This window comes from Xenopus tropicalis, chromosome 2, assembly GCF_000004195.4.
Source record: "Xenopus tropicalis strain Nigerian chromosome 2, UCB_Xtro_10.0, whole genome shotgun sequence".
Taxonomy (NCBI): domain Eukaryota; kingdom Metazoa; phylum Chordata; class Amphibia; order Anura; family Pipidae; genus Xenopus; species Xenopus tropicalis.
In genome coordinates, this window is record NC_030678.2 from 159,788,037 (window position 1) to 159,807,931 (window position 19,895).

The 19,895-nt window shown below is 43.6% G+C and overlaps 2 protein-coding genes across 3 annotated transcripts in view; both read left to right on the top strand.

Annotated features, from left to right (window-relative positions):
• Window positions 1-7,528, top strand: part of exph5 (exophilin 5) — a 48,530-nt gene extending 41,002 nt beyond the window's left edge. For both annotated transcript variants that reach the window (XM_002934939.5, XM_018091743.2), the window contains one exon: window positions 987-7,528. In XM_002934939.5, the coding sequence (XP_002934985.2) occupies window positions 987-5,461 (4,475 nt within the window). In that variant the 3' untranslated portion in view covers window positions 5,462-7,528. The remainder of the gene's footprint in view (window positions 1-986) is intronic.
• Window positions 7,529-9,529: 2,001 nt separating this feature from the next.
• poglut3 (protein O-glucosyltransferase 3) lies at window positions 9,530-19,170 on the top strand. The gene is made up of 8 exons (NM_001127103.1): window positions 9,530-9,778; window positions 12,336-12,530; window positions 12,698-12,981; window positions 13,172-13,388; window positions 14,046-14,242; window positions 15,990-16,184; window positions 17,535-17,639; window positions 18,594-19,170. Exons 1-8 carry the CDS (start codon window positions 9,568-9,570, stop codon window positions 18,717-18,719), a joined length of 1,530 nt encoding a protein of 509 aa, NP_001120575.1. The 5' UTR covers window positions 9,530-9,567; the 3' UTR covers window positions 18,720-19,170.
• The last annotated feature ends 725 nt before the right edge of the window (window positions 19,171-19,895 follow it).

Here is a 19,895-nt window from a genome sequence, read left to right on the forward strand (position 1 = left end):
CATAACATCTGGGCCTGTTATACACACATAACTCTGCTTGTTCCAGAAACGGAGAGAAAAAACAACTCTTCGATGATAGTTGTGAAAGGGACAGTTACAGACTAAAATGCACACTGCTGGTTTTCTGCAATGCTGTGTAGTCATAGCTTTTGTTTCTCAGTGCTGCTCAATAACTTCTGACTCTCCACTGCTGAAGGGTCCCCCCTGGCATCCCCTACATGGTAGGGTTCCCCTGGCTCCCCCAGCACAGTGTGGTCAACCCCTGGCTTCCCCAATTTCTCACTCTCCATTGCTGTAGGGTTCCCCCTGGCATCCCCTACATGGTAGGGTCGCACTCTGGCTCCACCAGTGCAGTAGGGTGCCCCCTGGCTCCCTCAGCATGGTAGGGTCGTTCCCTGGCTCCCTCAGCACAGTAGGGCCATCCCCCTGGCTCCCTCAGCATGGTAGGGTCGTCCCCTGGCTCCCTCAGCATGGTAGGGTCGTCCCCTGGCTCCCTCAGCATGGTAGGGTCGTCCCCTGGCTCCCTCAGCATGGTAGGGTCGTCCCCTGGCTCCCTCAGCATGGTAGGGTCGTCCCTTGGCTCCCTCAGCATGGTAGGGTTGCCCCCTGGCTCCCCCAGCGTGGTAGGGTACCCCTCGCTCCTACTCTGTTGTTTAGTCGCTCTAAATAGTAGATAGCAGCCTGGGACACGTGGGTACTCATGAAAAAAAACAATTTATTTAAATTACTATCAGTACTCCTCTGTCAGAGTACACTTCTGTTGAAGTTTTATTGTGATGCTGTTAACACTGATGCTGTTAAATAAAATGCTCTTTCTGAAGTTCTAACTTGTCTCAGACTGCAACTGCCATTTATCCTTATCTTGTAGCAGTATTGTGTCCTGAATGCAGTGCTTGTCTCTGTTATTATATGAACACTTTTCTTCTTGATATTGTGGATGGGAGAATGCAATGTGCATGATGTTTTTAATCTGTGTATCTTTTTAGTTTTAGGAGAGTTGGACAAGAAACTAGCACAAGAGAAGGGCCAACAAGCTAAGAACAACAGAAGTGCGACAAGCCTATGGTCAGACAGTCATCCTAAGGATGGTGGTTCTCTTCACAACATGCCAAAGCCCAGGACTGAATGTAGCACTTTATATTTCCAAGAAAAGCCTCAAACTGTATCAATAAGTGAAGGCTATAGAACGTGTGCCACCTACCTGGCTCCAAGGCATCAACTTTCACAGAACAATAAAGTGGAAAAAAGTCCTTCCCTGTGTTCAGCTGTGTCAAGTAAAGCACCCAGTTCTGCTCCCAGTGCTGGTACATTTTCTGCAAAAAGTCTGCCACCGCTAATGATTGAGAAGAACAGCCCTGAGCAACAGAAGAATAGGTTTCATAAACCTAGGAGGCCGCCTATCTCCTCTGTCAACTGGAATATGGTGCCAACTCTTGATCACAGCGAGAAGCACCACAGTGTCTTCAGGACTCAGTCTGACATGGACCTTACTAACCCAAACCGAATGTATGAACTGTACAGAAACAGAAACTCTCACAGGGAACCTGAATTTAATAAGGTCAATACAACAAATGTAAACGCAGAAGTTTTCCACAATAAAAATATCTTATCCGAGGTGCAAAAAACACATAATGGACTTTTCAGGACTCAGTCTGACTTGGATCTTTCCAGTCACAATGACTCTTCTAAACAAAACCGCATTTATAAACTTTACAAATTCAAAAACAAATTTAGGTTAAACAACAATGACTCTAATAACGCAAATTCTGTAAAAACTCTTAAAAGTAATTGCCAAGTCAGCCCCACTGGGGTGCACAAATCGGACTCTAGTGTCTCAATTTCAGGAAAAAATATAGAGGAAGGCGGCAACAGAGTTTGGGAGCAGGAAGACAAAGAAAATGCTTTTAAATCTACTGAAATGGAGCCTAAACATTTCCCTGTTCCTTCTAGCAAGAAATATCACAGAAAACCCATGGAAACTGAATGTGGGGATAAAGGCACAAAGCATTCAACAAGAAGCATAAGGCAGAGCAATTTAGCAATAGAGGCCACATTGAATACTAATGGCAGCAACAAACACAAGATCCCATGTGACATGCAAGCCAACACAGCAAAAGTAATACAAGAAGATCTAACTGTGGGTAGCGAGAGGAGTAAAACAAGCAAAGAGTTATCACTGGATGAAACCGATTCAGCCATCTCCCATCTTGCCCACAACATACAAGAACAAAAGCAACTTGGCTTACCGCTAAGTGATAAGCCTGAGTGTGACATGAAAGTGAATGCACGGCAGGAGTCCATTGAACCCAAAAGCCTTCTTTTGCCTGAGGTGTTAAATGTTGTTCCCCAGTCACGCATGCAACATAATACCCTTCATTCTGGTGCAACACATACAAACAAAGAGGCAACTTCTTTCATAAATCTAAATATAGATACAAATTTCACAGAGCCTGTTAGAAAAACAATTACTCCAGAAAATGCCCATGCAATTGAGGTTTTTAGAAACTGTGCTGCCCAAGATTACAAACACGAAGACCAAATGATTGGGGGGAATATCTATGGATTTCATTCTGATGCCCTAAGAACACAGATCAGAAACTCATCCTCTCTTCCTGATTTAAGTGACTGGAGGGAAAAAGACACTATACCAACCCATCTGAAGTCCACCGATTTTAATCTTGGAAATATCCATTTTAGTATTAATCTGGGCACAGCTTCAATAAACAGATCTGAAAAACCCAAAGAACCTTTATTGAGCACCAACATTTCTAGAGACAACATTCAAGCTGTATCTGATATGACATGTGGCAAACAAGAAAAATGCCCAACTGTAACGTCACAAAGGTTAGCACAACTTGCTGTACAGTCTTGCAATGTCACAACCAAAAGCACAACAGAACAAAGCGAGGGAATGAGAACTGTGTCACACACAAGAGATCCATTACAAGAGGAAATGCCTAGAACCATCCATCAAAATGAATTAAATAATATACAAAAGAGAGGGCAAGGTCATTCAGAATCTTCTGTCAAAGGAATAATTATGGATTTTGGACAGAAGAAAGCTGATAATAATAACAACAGACAGTCGAGAATAGCAGAATCATCGCATAACCTGATGACGCAGGATAGAACGTCAAATCACATTACAAATGGCAGGCAGTTTGACATGGGGCCTGGGAAAGGTGTCTTGGAGCAAACACACCCACAGATTCATAGTGCTCTAGTTACAAACGATTACCAGATATTTAATAGCCAGGATAACAATGGCAAGAAGAAAGAAAGCCTGTACAGCAAGGGCATTGTGCAGAGCCGCAGAGGAACTCCTTCTTCAGCTAATGGTGTGCCTCTGAGTTTCCAGACTATAACAAGTGGACAAAGTTCCAACACAGAAAATCTTGCCAAACCAGAAATAAAAACTAAAAGTAACTTCAACCAAAACCTGATAAATAATGTCCGTAACAAATATGCTATAACTGAGGGTGTGCACCCAGCAAAGCTATCCGAATCTTCAGTCATGTCTCCTTTTTATAATCAAAGTGAAGATTTACCAGATGATATTTGTAACATGTCAATAAGTCCACCTATTACCCGGAACGTTAACCTGGTAAAACAGCATTTGACTCCATCTCCAGAAGTTTTCAGACAAAACATTACATCTCAGTCCTTTTGCTCTGCAACTTCTGTAGGAGTCAATTCTGTGACTACTTGTAGTACAAACTATCCAAATTCTTGTACATCATTCTCCTTTTCAACAGTGTTCGAGAACACTAAGGTCTACAACAACAGAGGTTATGTTCTGTCTGATATTGAAAAGACCGAGTACCACAAGCTGGTTACAGTTTACAACAGCCTTCCCCATCAAGATGAGGTAGGTTTATTTCCTGAAGATATAAGAAACAAGGTTCAGGCACTGGAATTTAATAGAACTTCTTCTGATCAGCTGGAAAATATTATACCTAGTTGTGATGAATTTGATGAGAGAAGTAGTTATCCGCAACAGGACATGTGGGAACCATCATCCCCCTACAACATAGAACACATACCACTTAAACAAGGACTGATGTCCTTTTCAGATGAAGAATCTCTGTCTTATGATATTGAGGACAGACTCACTGATTTGCCTTTATCTCAAGGACATCCGTCTCACTTCCATTCTGGGTCTCCTACTAAGCACAAGTGGGACTTTTATTATACGTTGCCAAGCCGGAGAAGTCATCAAAGGGATTTTGGGAAGCGTCTTCAAAAACATAGCAACCTGCACTGTGAAAACAATATTTATTCTCCCGACAAGGCTGAACCTCCAATACAAACCTCTCCTGATCATTCCTTTGATCCCAACTTCTGGAAGGATAACCTTGATTATTCACCTACGTTACTTGCCAGTTATGAGAAAGACAATATAAATAATCTTATAAACAGTGATAATCTGATACGTAATCAAAATGCTTCCCATTGCAAAGGCGTGCCACAGGATAAAAAGCTTTCTCCTCTCAACTCCAAAGAAACAAAAGTTTTCAACCCACCCAAGCTCAAGTACAGTAAGATCTCCAGCTCACCAAGCATCGAACCACTCATGCAAAACCAGGCAAATTTCAGCAAAGTGAGTGAAATGTTACATCGAAACAAACCTCCATACTGTCCGGAATATATTCAAAATAAAATGAAGGCTCTTACTGATACTAGGAGGTTTCTTTATTCCTGTGACGACACTGGTCCACCAGAAAATGAATTTAGCAGTTTGCCGTCCATGGAACAATTTGATAGCAGCACTAGGATGAACGATGGCACAAACTCCCCATATGTGTTCTATTCAATGAATGACAAGTATCAGAATCCCTTGGACCCACAATTGCAAGAATGGGGGGACCAAACCAACAACCAGCACTCAAACTTGCACCGATCAAAAAGTTTAAAAGGGTTGAATGTAGGAGACAAACACGAGCTGACGAAACAAAAGACTGATCGTCGGTATTCCTCAAAGAGCACTGGTGGAATGCTCAGTAATGTACGTCCCTCTGTATGCAAAGATGTCCACGATACGAAGTATAATAGACAATTGTCACATGATCTGATTAGGGACGAAAATCACAACTGTCCAAGTACTACAACAAGCTACCCCCACAAACCTGTATATACCTCTAAGTCTCTTGATTATGGTATATTTGGGGAGGAGCAGCAAAAGGCTTTTTTGGACAATGTAAAAAGAGCGCTCACAGAAGGCAGGCTTTGGAGACCTTGTTTTCTTAAAAACCCTGGCTTTCTGAGAAGTGACGCACACCAGCATCGCAATTCTCAAGGTCCACGATACCATTCTGATGGAGATTCACCCTATCTACTGTGTCCCCAGGGTTTCCTCAATATATATGAAGATGAGGCTGTCAATCGTTCCGACCCTGAAACAGATACAACTACGGACGATGAGTATTACTTGGATGACTTAGATAGAGAGACAGAACTCTAAGAGCCATACCTCTATAGACAAGGTTGTCGAAATGTCTAAATGCTTCTATTATGTCCAGAGATTGCATCCAAAGGATGCCTTAATGCTTGTTTGTCTCTATGTATATATTATATATGTGCAATACTGGAACTAAATATGAATTTGAGTCCAGCTTTTCTAATCTAATCAAAGGACCAATTGCAGCTTCTACAGAGGGAAGGCATGACTTTCACTTATAGCCACAGATGATGGTGAGTTAATATTCCATGTTGCAGGGACACATACTATAGCCAAAGCACTTCTAAAAGGGTTCTTATTCTACGTGACTTAATGGTATCAGATGTGATTTTCTTCTGTGATCTTCGTTATCTGTGTTTGACCTGTTTCTGTGACTTTGTTTCCACATATATAGCCTGCTTATAATAAGAGTTTCTCTTTGAGTCGTGGCACCTGTAGATGACTTGCATTTCTCGACATTACCTAGCAGGCTACGGTATGCTGGGACTTGAAGTCGTACAGATGGAGAGCCATAATGCAATGTATTACTGTCTCATTCAGTAGATAGATAGGTTAACGAAACTGTCAGAAATGGTGAAAAACATACGTAACCCATCACCTTAACATGGCATCCAAAGGGCAGCCTTGCAGTTGAAATAGTCAAGGGAGAATGGTGTGAGCTAGCCCTTTGGCTACCATGTTGACCTTCACACACACATACTATTTTTTGTGCAGGCTTGCTATAGCTATTCTTAAGGATGTCAGAGTATTTTTACTGAAACATTGGCCATATATAAATACTACCATGTAAAGTACATGACATGGCAGTGTACCACGGTCCATGGACCTCTCCCAAAAGGCAAATAAATTAGCCAATGACTGACCCAATTAGCATTACTAGATACACTGACAAACTGCTGTGTGATATAGTAACCATATTAATAGTATTATATATTCCGTCCCCTGCAGACTGGGGAAAAAATGATTTTTGCTTTGCAGGAAACGAAATGTAATACCCTTGAAACAAATGAGACCATGACATGGACAAGGTATATGACTCTGTGAGTTATGTTTCAATAGGTTGCTTGTGGCAGTTTTCCCACTGGGTTGTACATGTAGATGAGTTTGGTCTTTGATATGAAATAAAATGTCCACAAACAGACGAATGGAAACACTGCCCAGAGGGCTCGTCTGAGCACTTTTACATTATATGTGGTCTAAATGAGCAGTTTTTACATTGATAACAGAATGACTTTAAAACTACAGTGCCACCTGCTGTTCTTATTGGCTCCCTGCTCACGGTCAGCAGGAAGTTACATTAGTGAGAAGAGGAAAGTCTTGTGGTGGTGTTCAAGACTTTTCATTAAATTATGCCAATGAGCAAAGAGAAATCGTGTGATATCTCTCTGGTCAGGTCTAAGTAGAGCAACATTGCAAGACTTTTAGTCTTCTCACGAAGTGCAGACTATGAACAGCAGGTGGCGCTCTTTCAAATTCATCACAGTGGCAATGTAAAAACTCCTATTGTCTCTTAAACTAGGAGAGAAAATTGCAATGTAAATTGAAAAAAAAAGTGCCCAGAGCCTTCTAAAAGGTGTTACATTCACATAATCCAATACCTTTGTGTATTGCATGGTGTATAACACACAGAGTAGGCCTTTCATAGTCAGAGCTAAGCTGCCTTTGTACAGAATGAGAAGGTACCAGCTATTTCTACTTAGGTCACAGTACTGATACATACAGTAGACTATGGCAGTTTTGCACATCAACTGATCCTGAAGTGAACAAAATGAGCAAATATATCATTTAAACAAAAGTCATTGGCAATTGGTTTCCCTTGCAGCAGTGGGGATTGTCACACAACACTGTAGCACCAGCTAGAAACAGTCACTTCCAGCAGAAGCCATATTGTTACTGGGAGAACCCCCTAAATCCCCTTATGGGGCGTGTATATATAATTATGTATATTTGTCTCTGTCCAGTAAAAAGTGGGTTTATTTATGTTGGATTTGTGGAATCTGAACTCTGTGCAATATGATGAGAAAAAAAGGATATATTTTTGTTGTTTAATAAATTAAATGGAGCACTTAATGTTTTATATAGTTATTATGTTACAAACATTTTTGTGTGTTTTTTTTTTTTTTTTGACTCTGGTAATAAGTTGCCTAAAGCTGGCATTCACCAAGCACATCTCAGGGTGGAAGGATACGGAGCACAATGCACGTTTGTACAGTTACAAGGTTGAGTAAATAAAGTTAATCACCAGTAATGGAGCTGAAGGCTCAGAATACCGACCAATCCAATCCAAACCTTACAAATGGAACAGAATCTAAAACACTGTATTATGAGTGAATAAATATAGGCCACCTTCAGATGTTCAGCACTTTAGAGTCACATGACGTGGATGGTTCAGGTTTGGGTGCATAGGAATTCCCAGCCCCAGTTCCTGCACTGGTTGCACCCTAATCCAGATTTTACATAAGAGGGTGTCAGAAAATTCTATATTTTATATCCTGTAACAGCAGAGAGGTTCAGCAGCCCTTTAACAGTGAGCTCCTGTCCACAGGAGCTTCCCACCTTGGGTCTCTTTGTGTCAGTGACACCGCACATGCTCAGTGTGCTCTGGGCTTAGGGGTTGTTGGAAATCACCCAATAAGAGGTTTAGCTGTCAAAGAAACCCATGCAACAGGGCTGAATATTAAATTCTGATGCAGAGTGCACTCGTTTCAGAACTGCCATGTAATGAGAATCTGAACTGATTACTAATCAGCCCTGTATCACAAGCTCAGGTAAGAGACAGCAGCACAGAGCACAGAGTATGGGCAGGGAATCAGCAGAAAAGAAGATGGGGGGCTACTGGGGCATCTTTGGGGGCACAGATCTTCCCTGCTAAAGGGCTGTCGTTGCTGTAGGCTGGTACAGAACCCAAAACGTAATGTGCAACATTTCTTTACTTAAGCTTAAAGTAAGATTAGATTCCCACAACACACAGCGGAACTCCCTTGCTGCCATTGTATGTGGGGCTCAGGGCAAAGCAGAAAGTCCTACCAGGGGTGTCACGAACGCCACCACAGACGCACATGACCAGGCGGGCAGCTGTAAGGGTTAACACATCAACTACACAGTTTTTCGCTAACTCATGCAATCAAACCCGAAACAGCCCCAACCCGCCTAAACTTAACAAACTGCCTGCTTGGGATATAGGCACTGAGGGTATAATGCCGGGCTGCGTGCTTGGGATATAGGCACCGGGGGTATAATGCCGGGCTGCGTGCTTGGGATATAGGCACCGGGGGTATAATGCCGGGCTGCGTGCTTGGGATATAGGCACCGGGGTATAATGCCGGGCTGCGTGCTTGGGATATAGGCCCTGAGGGTATAATGCCGGGCTGCGTGCTTGGGATATAGGCACTGAGCGGTATAATGCCGGGCTGCGTGCTTGGGATATAGGCACCGGGGGTATAATGCCGGGCTGCGTGCTTGGGATATAGGCACCGGGGGTATAATGCCGGGCTGCGTGCTTGGGATACAGGCACCGGGGGTATAATGCCGGGCTGCGTGCTTGGGATATAGGCACCGGGGGTATAATGCCGGGCTGCGTGCTTGGGATATAATGGCACATTTCCTTTGCATAGAGACACCCAGGCAGTTTGTCATTAGTTACATGGAACCCTGCTGTATTTGCTGGCCCCGCTGAGCAAGTAAAGACACTTTATTAAACCCCAAATATTTATCTCTCAGGGCAGAGACTGCAGCTCCTGGCTGGGATGGGTATGCAGCATAATTACACTTTGTACGGGACTCTTTCAGTTGTTGTTATACTACAACTCCCACAATCCCCTGACAGGCTCTAAATGTTGCAGTTCAGCTGGAAAGTCAGTATAATCCCAGGCCAGACATGGGCAGGAGCTGTGCAGTTTATCCCCAGTGAGTACATACTATCGCTCTTGGGACTCATCGCCGCCTTCACTTCCCAAGTACCGGGACGGACTTCTCATTGCACAGGCGGAACTGTAGCGCCTGATTGGCCAGCCCTCCCACCAATCCGCGTTAGCTTTGGGCCCTGCCCCACTTCCCCCCAGTGAGTTTGAATAAGCCGGTAGCTGAGAGGCAGCAGGGTGGGGGGACAGATGGGACGGACACGGCCCTTTCCCGGGGCTGCCCTGCTGCTGTTACTGGCCTGGGCCTCGCCTGGAGCCGCCGGTGGGAGCGCAGAGACTCTGAGCCCGGAGAGGAGCCTGGTGTGGGGGCCGGGGCTGCACCCTGACATAGTCCTGCCGGTCCGCTACTTCTACATACAGGCTGTCACCGCCGGGGGGCGCAACTTCACCCATTCACCAGGTAGGCTTAACTTCTGCCAATCAGGGCAAAGCACAGCCGGGGTGTGGGACTTAGAAGTTCTGGTATTACACAGGCAGCTACAGGTTATCAGCTATACGGGCTGCTTCTCAGAGGGCCGGGTACCTACCTGCTCATTGCTCTGGCACAGACTGATAGGGGGGGATGGGATGAGTAGCAGGTATGGCAATGGCAAGATGATAGTGTAACAGGTTCCATGACAACAAGCGTTGTGCCCTGATGCTGCCCGGCGTTGCGCCCTGATGCTGCCCGGCATTGCGCCCTGATGCTGCCCTGCGTTGCGCCCTGATGCTGCCCGGCGTTGCGCCCTGATGCTGCCCGGCGTTGCGCCCTGATGCTGCCCGGCGTTGCGCCCTGATGCTGCCCTGTGTGCAAAGCTGGTTTTATAATCTGTGGGGCCCAATTGGAAGCATTTTAGTGGGGCCCCCTACACAAGGTGTTGCCAGCTGGCACAGGGTTCCAGGGCTGGACAGGCATATAGTCCCTGCCTTTTGCTCTCTCCATCTGACTGATGGTGTAACCCCGCATTTTCACTTCTCTTGTTCCATTGGCCCCCAACATCTGATCACAAAGTGGCCCCCAAGCACTGGGCGCTGACATACCAAGCCTACTATATACAGTGTGAGGCAGTGATTATTGTCCCCTTAATCACACTATACACAGTGAGACATGTACCCTGGGGTAGCAGTATGAATACAGTGCCCACTTTGTGTTTAATGCCCCAGAACACACAGCAGCATTACTGAGTAATTGTTGTTGGGGGGGGGGCTATAGATATTTATGTTATTGCCCCTGGTGAGTGACCCTATTGGGCCCAATAGGTCCAATTGACCTAAGGCCGACTCTGTCTGTATGTGCCCTGATGCTGCCGTGTGTAATGGGGAATAGTTTTCCTTCTGCAATAAATACTGGGGCTATCTATGTATGTATGGGGGAATCAATTTCCTGATGCTCCTGTGACTTTAACGGCAAACGGTGCCAGTCCTGCCAGTCAAACTTTAAAGCAGTATCCGAACATGGACATTTTTACAGGAATCTATGCCCAGTTTGGCCACGTAGGTGGATGAAACCAGCATTCAGTTATTTGCTATGGGCTGCTGGGATCAACTGGGGTAATTTATTGGCAGAGGAACATTCAGTTACCTGATGGGATCCTTGCCCAATGGCACCTGAAGTTTATGGGTATTTTCTGTTCCCTGTGCCCTGGTCCATAAGGGGGGCAGGGGGGTATTTATATTGTTATTGATTTATGTGAGTCTTACAAGATGAGAGAATCTTGTTTATCTACATTGCTCTTCCCACCCCTGTATCTCTGCCCATGATCTGTAACTGCTTCCTGTTATCTGATCACATTCAGGCAGTTACTTCCTTCTCACACTTATCTCCCAGGATGCATCTTGCACTGCCCACTCCCAATCTGATCGATAATCGTTAGAGTTAGGCCCCTGCTGGGCATTCCCTTGGGGGGGGGGGGGGGTAGGGTATAAGCAGTGTGTTTGTGCAAACTGGGACTTTTCACTGGGCCTTAAAGGCAAACTATCACAAAAATAAAAAAATCTGTCTGCAGTCTGCACCTTGAACCAGATAAAACACTGCAATACTTATGTTATGGGACCACACTTGGTCTGTAGAACCCAACATTCCACGACTGTTAGTGTGATTGTTACTAAGTTGTAACATCTTCTCCTTATGCTAAATCAGTGCTGTCCAACCTCCGTGGTACCAAGGGCTGGAATTTCTCTGGCCAACATGGTAGAGGGCCTATAATGGAAGCCAGTTTTGACCATTTCCCTTTAAAACCACACCCATGTTATCATGAACTTTTAAGACCATACCCACATTAATGGTTGTAGCACACCAGGCACTCACTGCAGGGATATTACCTGTCATGTATATGTGAAACAAGTTCACTTTACAATAAAGGGGATATGAGGAATCAGAACAAGGACCACATTAATGGGCCGTTAATGTGGTCCTTGATCCGATGCGAAAATCAAGCTTGTTTGATCAACAGGTCACCTGGGGGACCTGTCGGAGGGCCCCATACACAAGCAGGTAAGCTGCCAAATCGGACTCAAATCGGCAGCATAAATCTGCCCTTGTATGGCCATCTTAACAGTCTGAGGTGTGAACAATGCAGGGTCTTACAGGTGTGCGCAATGCCGATTCCTAGGCCCATTGTTGCATGTATGGTAAATTCAGCCCTCATATTACTTGCACAAAAGCACTTGGCCCTTTTAAGTTTGTGGTATTTGTCAGTGATGTCTCTGATTCCCCATATTTTGGGTTGTTTTTTTGCTAAAGTGCTGGTTCAGAGCCTCCAAAACATAATGTACATTTCTGCCTTACTTCTTTAATTAGGGTTTAGTTTTCCTTTAACACTCTGCCAAAAAAGCACTGAAAGTTTTTGGTAAAAAAAAAATGAAAACAAATCTCCTGGTGTAAATAAGCCTGAAATTTGGTCATTTTATTATTATCATTTCTATATAGATATATGTTCTAGCAGCTACACGCATGAACCACCATGTTTTTTTCCTAGGAAAAAGGGCATTTAGGGTTGTTATCAAATCCCTTGCCAAAGAGTTTGTGAGGATTCATGTACCGGATCCCCTAGACCGGAATGATGGCTCCTTTCTGGTGAGATACCGCATGTACGGCACTGGGAACCAGGGGCTAATGATCGAGGTGCTTCATGGAGACAAGCATGTTGCCCAGTCCCCTTATACACTGAAGGGTAAGCCAACTCAAAGAGATGTCTTTCTGATAAATGAGAGAGTAGCCGTCATTGGTGGGTATAGTTTAGGCTTATTCCCTACAGAGCAGGCAGAAGGAATGAGCGTAACACAAAGGGTGGCAATGGCTGAGAAGCAACGCATACTCACCTGTCTGTTGCTCCTCTAGGTCCAGTCTATCATGAATATTGTGACTGCCCAGAAGAAGACCCTCAGGCATGGCAGGAGACTCTTTCCTGCCCAGATACAGAAGCTCAGATTTCTAAAGACTTTGACCCCTTCCCAAGCATCGACCTCACCAGGATGCTAGATGAGGTTCCCAAGAGGTTTGCCGACAGAGGAGCCATTGTACACTATACTGTTCTCAATAACAATATCTACCGGCACTCCATGGGCAGATACACCGACTTCAAAATGTTCTCTGATGAGATGCTGCAGTCGCTGGCAAGAAAGGTACGAGTGCGTCAGGGCCTCCTCTAAGGCCCCAGAACATATATAGGGAGAATTGCCAAGGTTTGGCTCATTTCATTTTTAGACAGAGGTGCTTTATTTTAGCTTTGTTTGTTGATGCCTTGGGCCAGATGAGTCATGTGGTTCTTGCTGCCATGTTGTGAGGATAATTCTGAAATACATTTTTGTTTAGGTGCGTCTGCCTGATTTTGAATTCTATATTAATGTTGGCGATTGGCCAGTGGAACATCGCAAGGCCAATGACACCCCAGGGCCTCTGCCAATGATCTCTTGGTGTGGCTCTGCTGATTCCAGAGACATCATCCTCCCAACTTATGACATCACTCATTCAACCCTTGAGACTCTCCGTGGGGTGACCAACGACCTTCTCTCCATTCAGGGACACACCGGTAAGTTCCTTATAGGAACTACTCTATAGACTAGATAATGTAATACTACTAAATGAACTATAGCCCCTGATGGTACGATTGCCCAGACACAAGCTGTTATTACTCTATACCCAGCCCTTATGTTTAGACTTTATTTTCAAAGTCAACTCGGAATAGCCACCGTCTAATTGAATCAGCAGTAAAACCCTGTGTCCTTCTTAAATGAAACTTAATTTCCTTAGGGTTTAACACATTCCTACTACAATTTTAAGAGAAGGAAGTTAATCAGCCAATTCACATATAAGCCCCTGTATAGTGAACTCCTCCTTATCTGTAAGCCTGAAACACAGGCTGCAGTTTGAATTGGTAGGGGTTTGTCTCCCTTTTACTGCACATATATATGGGGCGATTTAATGAAAAAATTAATGTTGCCCATGTCAGCTAACTAAAGGCAGCCAAGTGAATGTTTGGCTGATCAGCTGATAAGAGTGGTTGATGTTAATTACTTGGCTGTAGGCAGCTTTTATAACAGTATCCCATTAGTCCATCCAAGATGGATCACATGACTGTCCTTACATGTATAAAGATGACCCCATCGCAAATAAGTTATAAACTGCCTAAAAAAACTTGTTTGGCTATATGATGTATTATAAAATAATTATTTCCCTGATGTTTGAGGTCCTTCCTGGAGTAACAAAACTGAGCAGGGCTTTTTCCGAGGACGAGACAGCCGCGAGGAGCGTCTTCAACTTGTCCACATGTCAAGGAAGCACCCGGAGCTCCTAGATGCTGGAATAACGGGGTATTTCTTCTTTAGGGAATTGGAGGAGGAACTGGGAAAAGCTTCACTTATCGGCTTCTTTGATTTCTTTAATGTAAGTGCCTAACCCCCATATGTAAAAAAAGCAGAAACCCATAGCAACCAATTAGATTTTTTATTTTAAACAGGTCACCAGTAAATGCCACCTGCTGCTTGGTTGCTATGGGTTACTGCTCTTGGGCAAACTTAGTGCTGTTTATAACATAACCCTACTAGTGCGCAAGCAAAACAATCTGAAGCGCCACATGCGTGACACTGGAGTAATGATGTAAAAGTTGTTGTCTTTGCTCGGGTCTAGTAACCCATAGCAACCAAAAAACAGTTGATTTACCAGTTTTTTGTTGATGAAAGCATCTGATTAGTTGTTGTGGGTTAGTAGAGCCTGTGGTATTACAGTGTTTAGCTGGTACAGAAACTGCTGTGTATAATTCAGTTTAGACCAGAAAATAATCTCCTCAAGTCATTAAATGCCTTCACTTTGATTGGAATTATCATATAATGCTTTTTGTTCGTACAAGTGACTTAAAATACACAAATATATTAGAGGGATGAACTGGGACCTGTTGTGCCTGATCAACATGATTTAGGGGTGCATTAAGGGATCTTATTTTTTCTTTTTTAAATAGAATTCCCCTTGTTGTGTGACCATTACTGGGGCCTCAGTAAAATCTTTATATTCTTACAGTAGCTGACCAAACAGTTGGCAATATGTTTGTTAGAGTCTTGTACTGGGCTGGGTACCCACAGAATACATGAAGCAGTTGGTATTAGGGAAGAAAGTCCCCTATTCCCTAACCCTATGGGCGGTCCGTAGGTACAAGGCACCCATGCACCCGGTACCTAAGTGCCGCCCACAGGGTTAGGGAATTGGGGCAGCTCTGTTCCCTCTTTCCCACACCTGACATTAATGCTATTTTTCCTTTGCCTGGTTGATCAGCACTTCCGGTACCCATGGACAAGGGGGTCGGAAGGAAAGGTGGCAGGTTAGTGTCTTGTTGTGGGTCCGGGTAGGGCATGGATCTGCCCAACTGGACCCACGCAGGTCTCTAACATATATCATTGCTCTTAATGTAATGCTGCAGAGGGCTGCAGAACTGGGCATGGCAGGATAACACAATTGCTTAAGACATAGGGGTTCAGTGGCATTGAGACAGGGCAGCCAGTGAAGAGAAAATTAGTAGGAATTATTATGCACTCTATGGAGAGATGGAAGTTGTCATTACACCATATGAATCCATGGCTGGTTACGGCCACGACTTCCTTGATATCAAGAAGGATGAATCACTTGCCTTTCCAGCTGCTAGTGGGGGTCATTTATAAAGGTTTTTCCCTAAACACTTACATTGTGCACGTCTTTTCCTTTTTTTTGGGAATCACAGTGAAAAGTGAATAGCGAATTGCATACAAAAATTTCCAAATGAGCCCTCTGTGCACTTTTATTATGTGCTAACATAGCACTGATTTTCATTTCGCAAATATAAAATCGCAATTTGCGAAATCAGCTTTTTTTTCCGCCACTAAAATTGTGGTGCAACTCGGACACAGAGTTTGTAATTTGTGAATATGCCCTATTTAAAAAACATTAAGTGCACTAGTCTTGACCAGCTTTATGAATATAAACACGGGCAGGGCAAATATTTTCACTGTGCGAATAATTCTGGACTGTGCAAACTATATAAATGACCCCCAGTGAGTTTAATATAGTTTAACATGATACCTTATGCACCAATAACATACACTATGCATAAATCTCCTCCATACCCAGTAAAATAATTCTGACTGTGTCTGTTTCCTGCCCTCAGTACAAATACCAAGTGAATGTAGATGGCACAGTGGCAGCCTACAGATTCCCATACCTCATGTTGGGGGACAGCCTTGTGCTGAAGCAGGACTCCCCGTACTACGAGCACTTCTATAGTGGACTCAAGCCATGGAAACACTATGTGCCCTTCAAAAGGAATCTGGGTGATTTATTAGAAAAGATCCAGTGGGCGAAGGTAAGTTGTCTTGTTATATGGTTTCGCTCACGCTATAGTGTTGGCTACAGACCTGTGTGGCGCTACATGGAGCGGATATCAGTGCGGAAACAACAAAAGTTTGCATTTTCACACCAAAATCCACTTAGTCTGCCAATGGGGCTACACGAAAGAGCAGATGACAGCGGATCCACTTTTCTCCGTCTGTGTACAAAACGCAGGCTGAGGAAACCCGTACCCAAACCTAACTCGGCTAGGCCCCTCTATTTATTGACCTGTGCCGACCCGCCCACCGCTGACATCACAAAAGGTGCAGGGCGTGGGTGGGCGCGCGCCTATATAGAATCAGTAAGCCAGTAGTGTAAGGCCGCCACCAAGGAAGGCAAGCAGAAGAGCTCAACCCAAACCCACCCACGACCTGAATATGTAGTGCAGAGGTTGGCCCGAACCCCCCCTCCAACCTGTGGGTATGTGGCCGGCCCGCACATCACTACAGTGTGCCATTTCCCTGAAAGTCAAAGCTTGCCTGCCTTTTGTCCACTATAAGAACTGCCTGAAAGCTGTAGCCAAAGCAATTTTTTAGGCGAATATCTAACAAAACCTGCACCACCTATTTACCACTGTTATGGGAGGAGTCCATTTAAAGCAAATAATTCTAATTTCTAACTTGCCCTTTATTGTCAAACAATACTCTCTAGGTTAAGGCACATTCTACAAGCAAATGTCTAGAAAGACGTTAAAGCCCTAAAGTTGGACTATAATTTGAATATACTGTACATTTGTCCATTATACACAGAGAAATGATTACTAAAAGGGGTCTAGTGCATATTGAAAAAGGAAGTTTGCCTTTAAATAAACTTTCTGTAATTGCCTTCATGTAATTTGTCTTAATGCCCTGCCTCCTTGCAGCCTGCAACTGAAAATGCTTCCTGTTTGTCAGGGTCATTGAACAGATTAGCTGTGAGGCTTTCATTTTATCTTTTTTCTTTCTAAAATTCATATTCCATTTTGACTTCCAAACTACTCCCAGGTTACTGGGGTAAATAATCCCTAGCAACAAGATAAAGTTAAAGCACCAAACCTGGCAGGTTCTCATCACGAATGTAACTAAATCAAAGATCACGAGTCTAGTTCTCTTTGAAATTCACCAACTTATCCTTTGTTTAAAAAGCTATACTTCTATTTTAAAAAGTCTCTATTTTGTGTATTTTTATATCTTGATATGGTTATGGAATCCCTTCTAATGTCCTTATATTTTACAGTAGAGGGTACATATTTATTCCCTGTATGTTTCTCAGTAGTTGGATATGGGCTGTATGTGCTGTTTGCATGACTGGCCTCCTTCTTCTGACTCGTGTATTTTCTTCCCAGGATCACGATGAAGAAGCGAAACAGATTGCCAAGGAAGGACAGACACTTGCCAGAGAACTGCTGCAACCTCACAGGCTGTACTGCTATTATTATAAACTGTTTGAGGTTAGTGGGATAGTGCATAGGATGAATCAGTGCTTGCAGTGTGGGTGCCGTTGCCTCTGTGGCACTAGATGGTAAATACAAAGGAGCAGATAAAACCCCTAAGGGCAAAGACACACGGGGCGATTAGTCAACGCAACGTACAATGGAAGTCGCTGCAACTATTCGCTTGCACATTTTCGCCACTCAGATTAGCCGCCCCATGTGTCTTTGCCCTAAAATGTGGCTTTTATCATTGATGCAGGAAAGTGTATCACTAAATTGAACCTTTGGTAGATTACCAAAAGCAAATGTTTAATTGGTTACTGCACAGGGGCAGATTTAACTGTGTTAGTAAATGAGGGCCCAAACAATGATACATATTGTACTTCTGCTCTATCCTCCCTCATTAATATTATTATAAACATGTATAGAGCACCAATGTGTTGTAGTGTGCTGAACAATAAATAGGTGTATACATTGTACAAACGGATTTACATACAAAAAAATATATATATCAGACCCCTCGTTTGTGGGGGGGCCCAGACCGCAGGGTCTGCTGCACCTTAGTGCCCACTCCCTGGCCCCTCTCTTACATTAAATATAGCGGTGTAGTCACTGGAGGCAGCAATTGAAGGGGGAGAGTGGTAAGTGGCCTGTGTGCACCAAGAGACCTAAGTAGGGCGACACCAGTACTACTTGACTCTGACCATAAGCCTTAAGAGCACCTCAGTACAAGACTATGGGTATGTCTCCCCCAAATCTAAAATTTTCCAGCCTTGGCACAGCACAAGCACTTCACTTAAGTAACCAGGGTAGGAGGTTACTTAAGTGTTTCTACCTATCCTCCTATATTACACTGGTACCCCTTTGGGATCACCTGGGCAGGATTGGGGCTAAAATCCATTGGAGAACTGTTTCCAGCCACTGATTCTCCATCTACAGTAAATAACACACTTTCCATCCCATATACTACAGAACTATGCCAAGCGGCAAACAAGCAAGCCTGAAATCCGGGAGAATATGGAACATGTCCCTCAGCCAGATGACAGTTCTGCTATGTGCCAGTGCCACAGGAAGAAAAGGAGCAAGGAGGAACTCTAGTAACTCTACAGAATGTGCCTAGCAACCAGCGGATTGGAAGGAGGAGCTTAAGGTACCCCAGGGCTCAGTCTGTTTGCTCCTGTACAACTGATAGGTACTTTCAGGACCAAACGCTACTACTACAGACACAACCATGTTTGGCTGCATTTGCACTGAGATGATAATGACAATTTAATTTGGTCCTAACTGGAAAAAAACATGTTTGTCCCACAGATTTTAAAACAATTTTTTTCAGAAAGTGCCATTTCATACAGAGTTTTTATAGCTTATTGTTACATTACAGCCAGTACGTCAGCCCAGGGCGAGAAGCCTGCTTTAGCACCAAACATGGTTCCATCCCATCTATATGGAAAGCCTTAGCCACTGGCTGGGGAAAAACAAAGCATTAATGTATATATTTTAACTTTGTACTGTAAAATTGATTTATAATAAAGGAAACTTTGATATATGATTTTTCGTATTATCATGTGATTAATAGTGTGTTTTACCTAGTTCCCTGCAAATGTTTTACACCTTACCCAAAATTGTTTTTCTACCTACCTCTGTTTACATAGTGAATTAAGAAAAATGTCTTATAGGGAATGTCAGGCCAAAAATAAAACCTTGCCTAATGACAGAGAATGTAATTCTAAGCAAATTTCCAGGAAATATTTATTACACATTGTGAATAGCTTTAATGTTCTTTACTACAGGTAAGGGATCCCTTATCCGGAAACCCGATATCCAGAATGCTCCGAATTACGGAAAGCCCGTCTCCAATAGACTCCATTTTAATCAAATAATTCAGATTTTTAAAATTGATTTCCTTTTTCTCTGTAAAAATAAAACAGTACCTTGAATTTCATCCCAGCTAAGCTATAATTAATCCTTACTGGATGCAAAACAATCCTATTGGGTTTATTAATGTTTTATTGAACCTTTAGAAGACTTAAGGTATGAAGATCCAAATTACAGAAAGACCCCTTATCCGGAATACCCTTGGTCCTGAGCATTCTGGATAATGGGTTCTATACCTGTACTGGAAACCATATCTGCTTGTCTCCATTTTGTTCCTGATGGTTCTGACCTGTGAATCAATGTAATGGAAGCAGCTGACTCACAGACCAGTCTTTGCTGGAAGAGAGCTGATTTTTGCAACATTGTTTTGAAAGTGAGAGGTCAAGAGATAAGCAAATA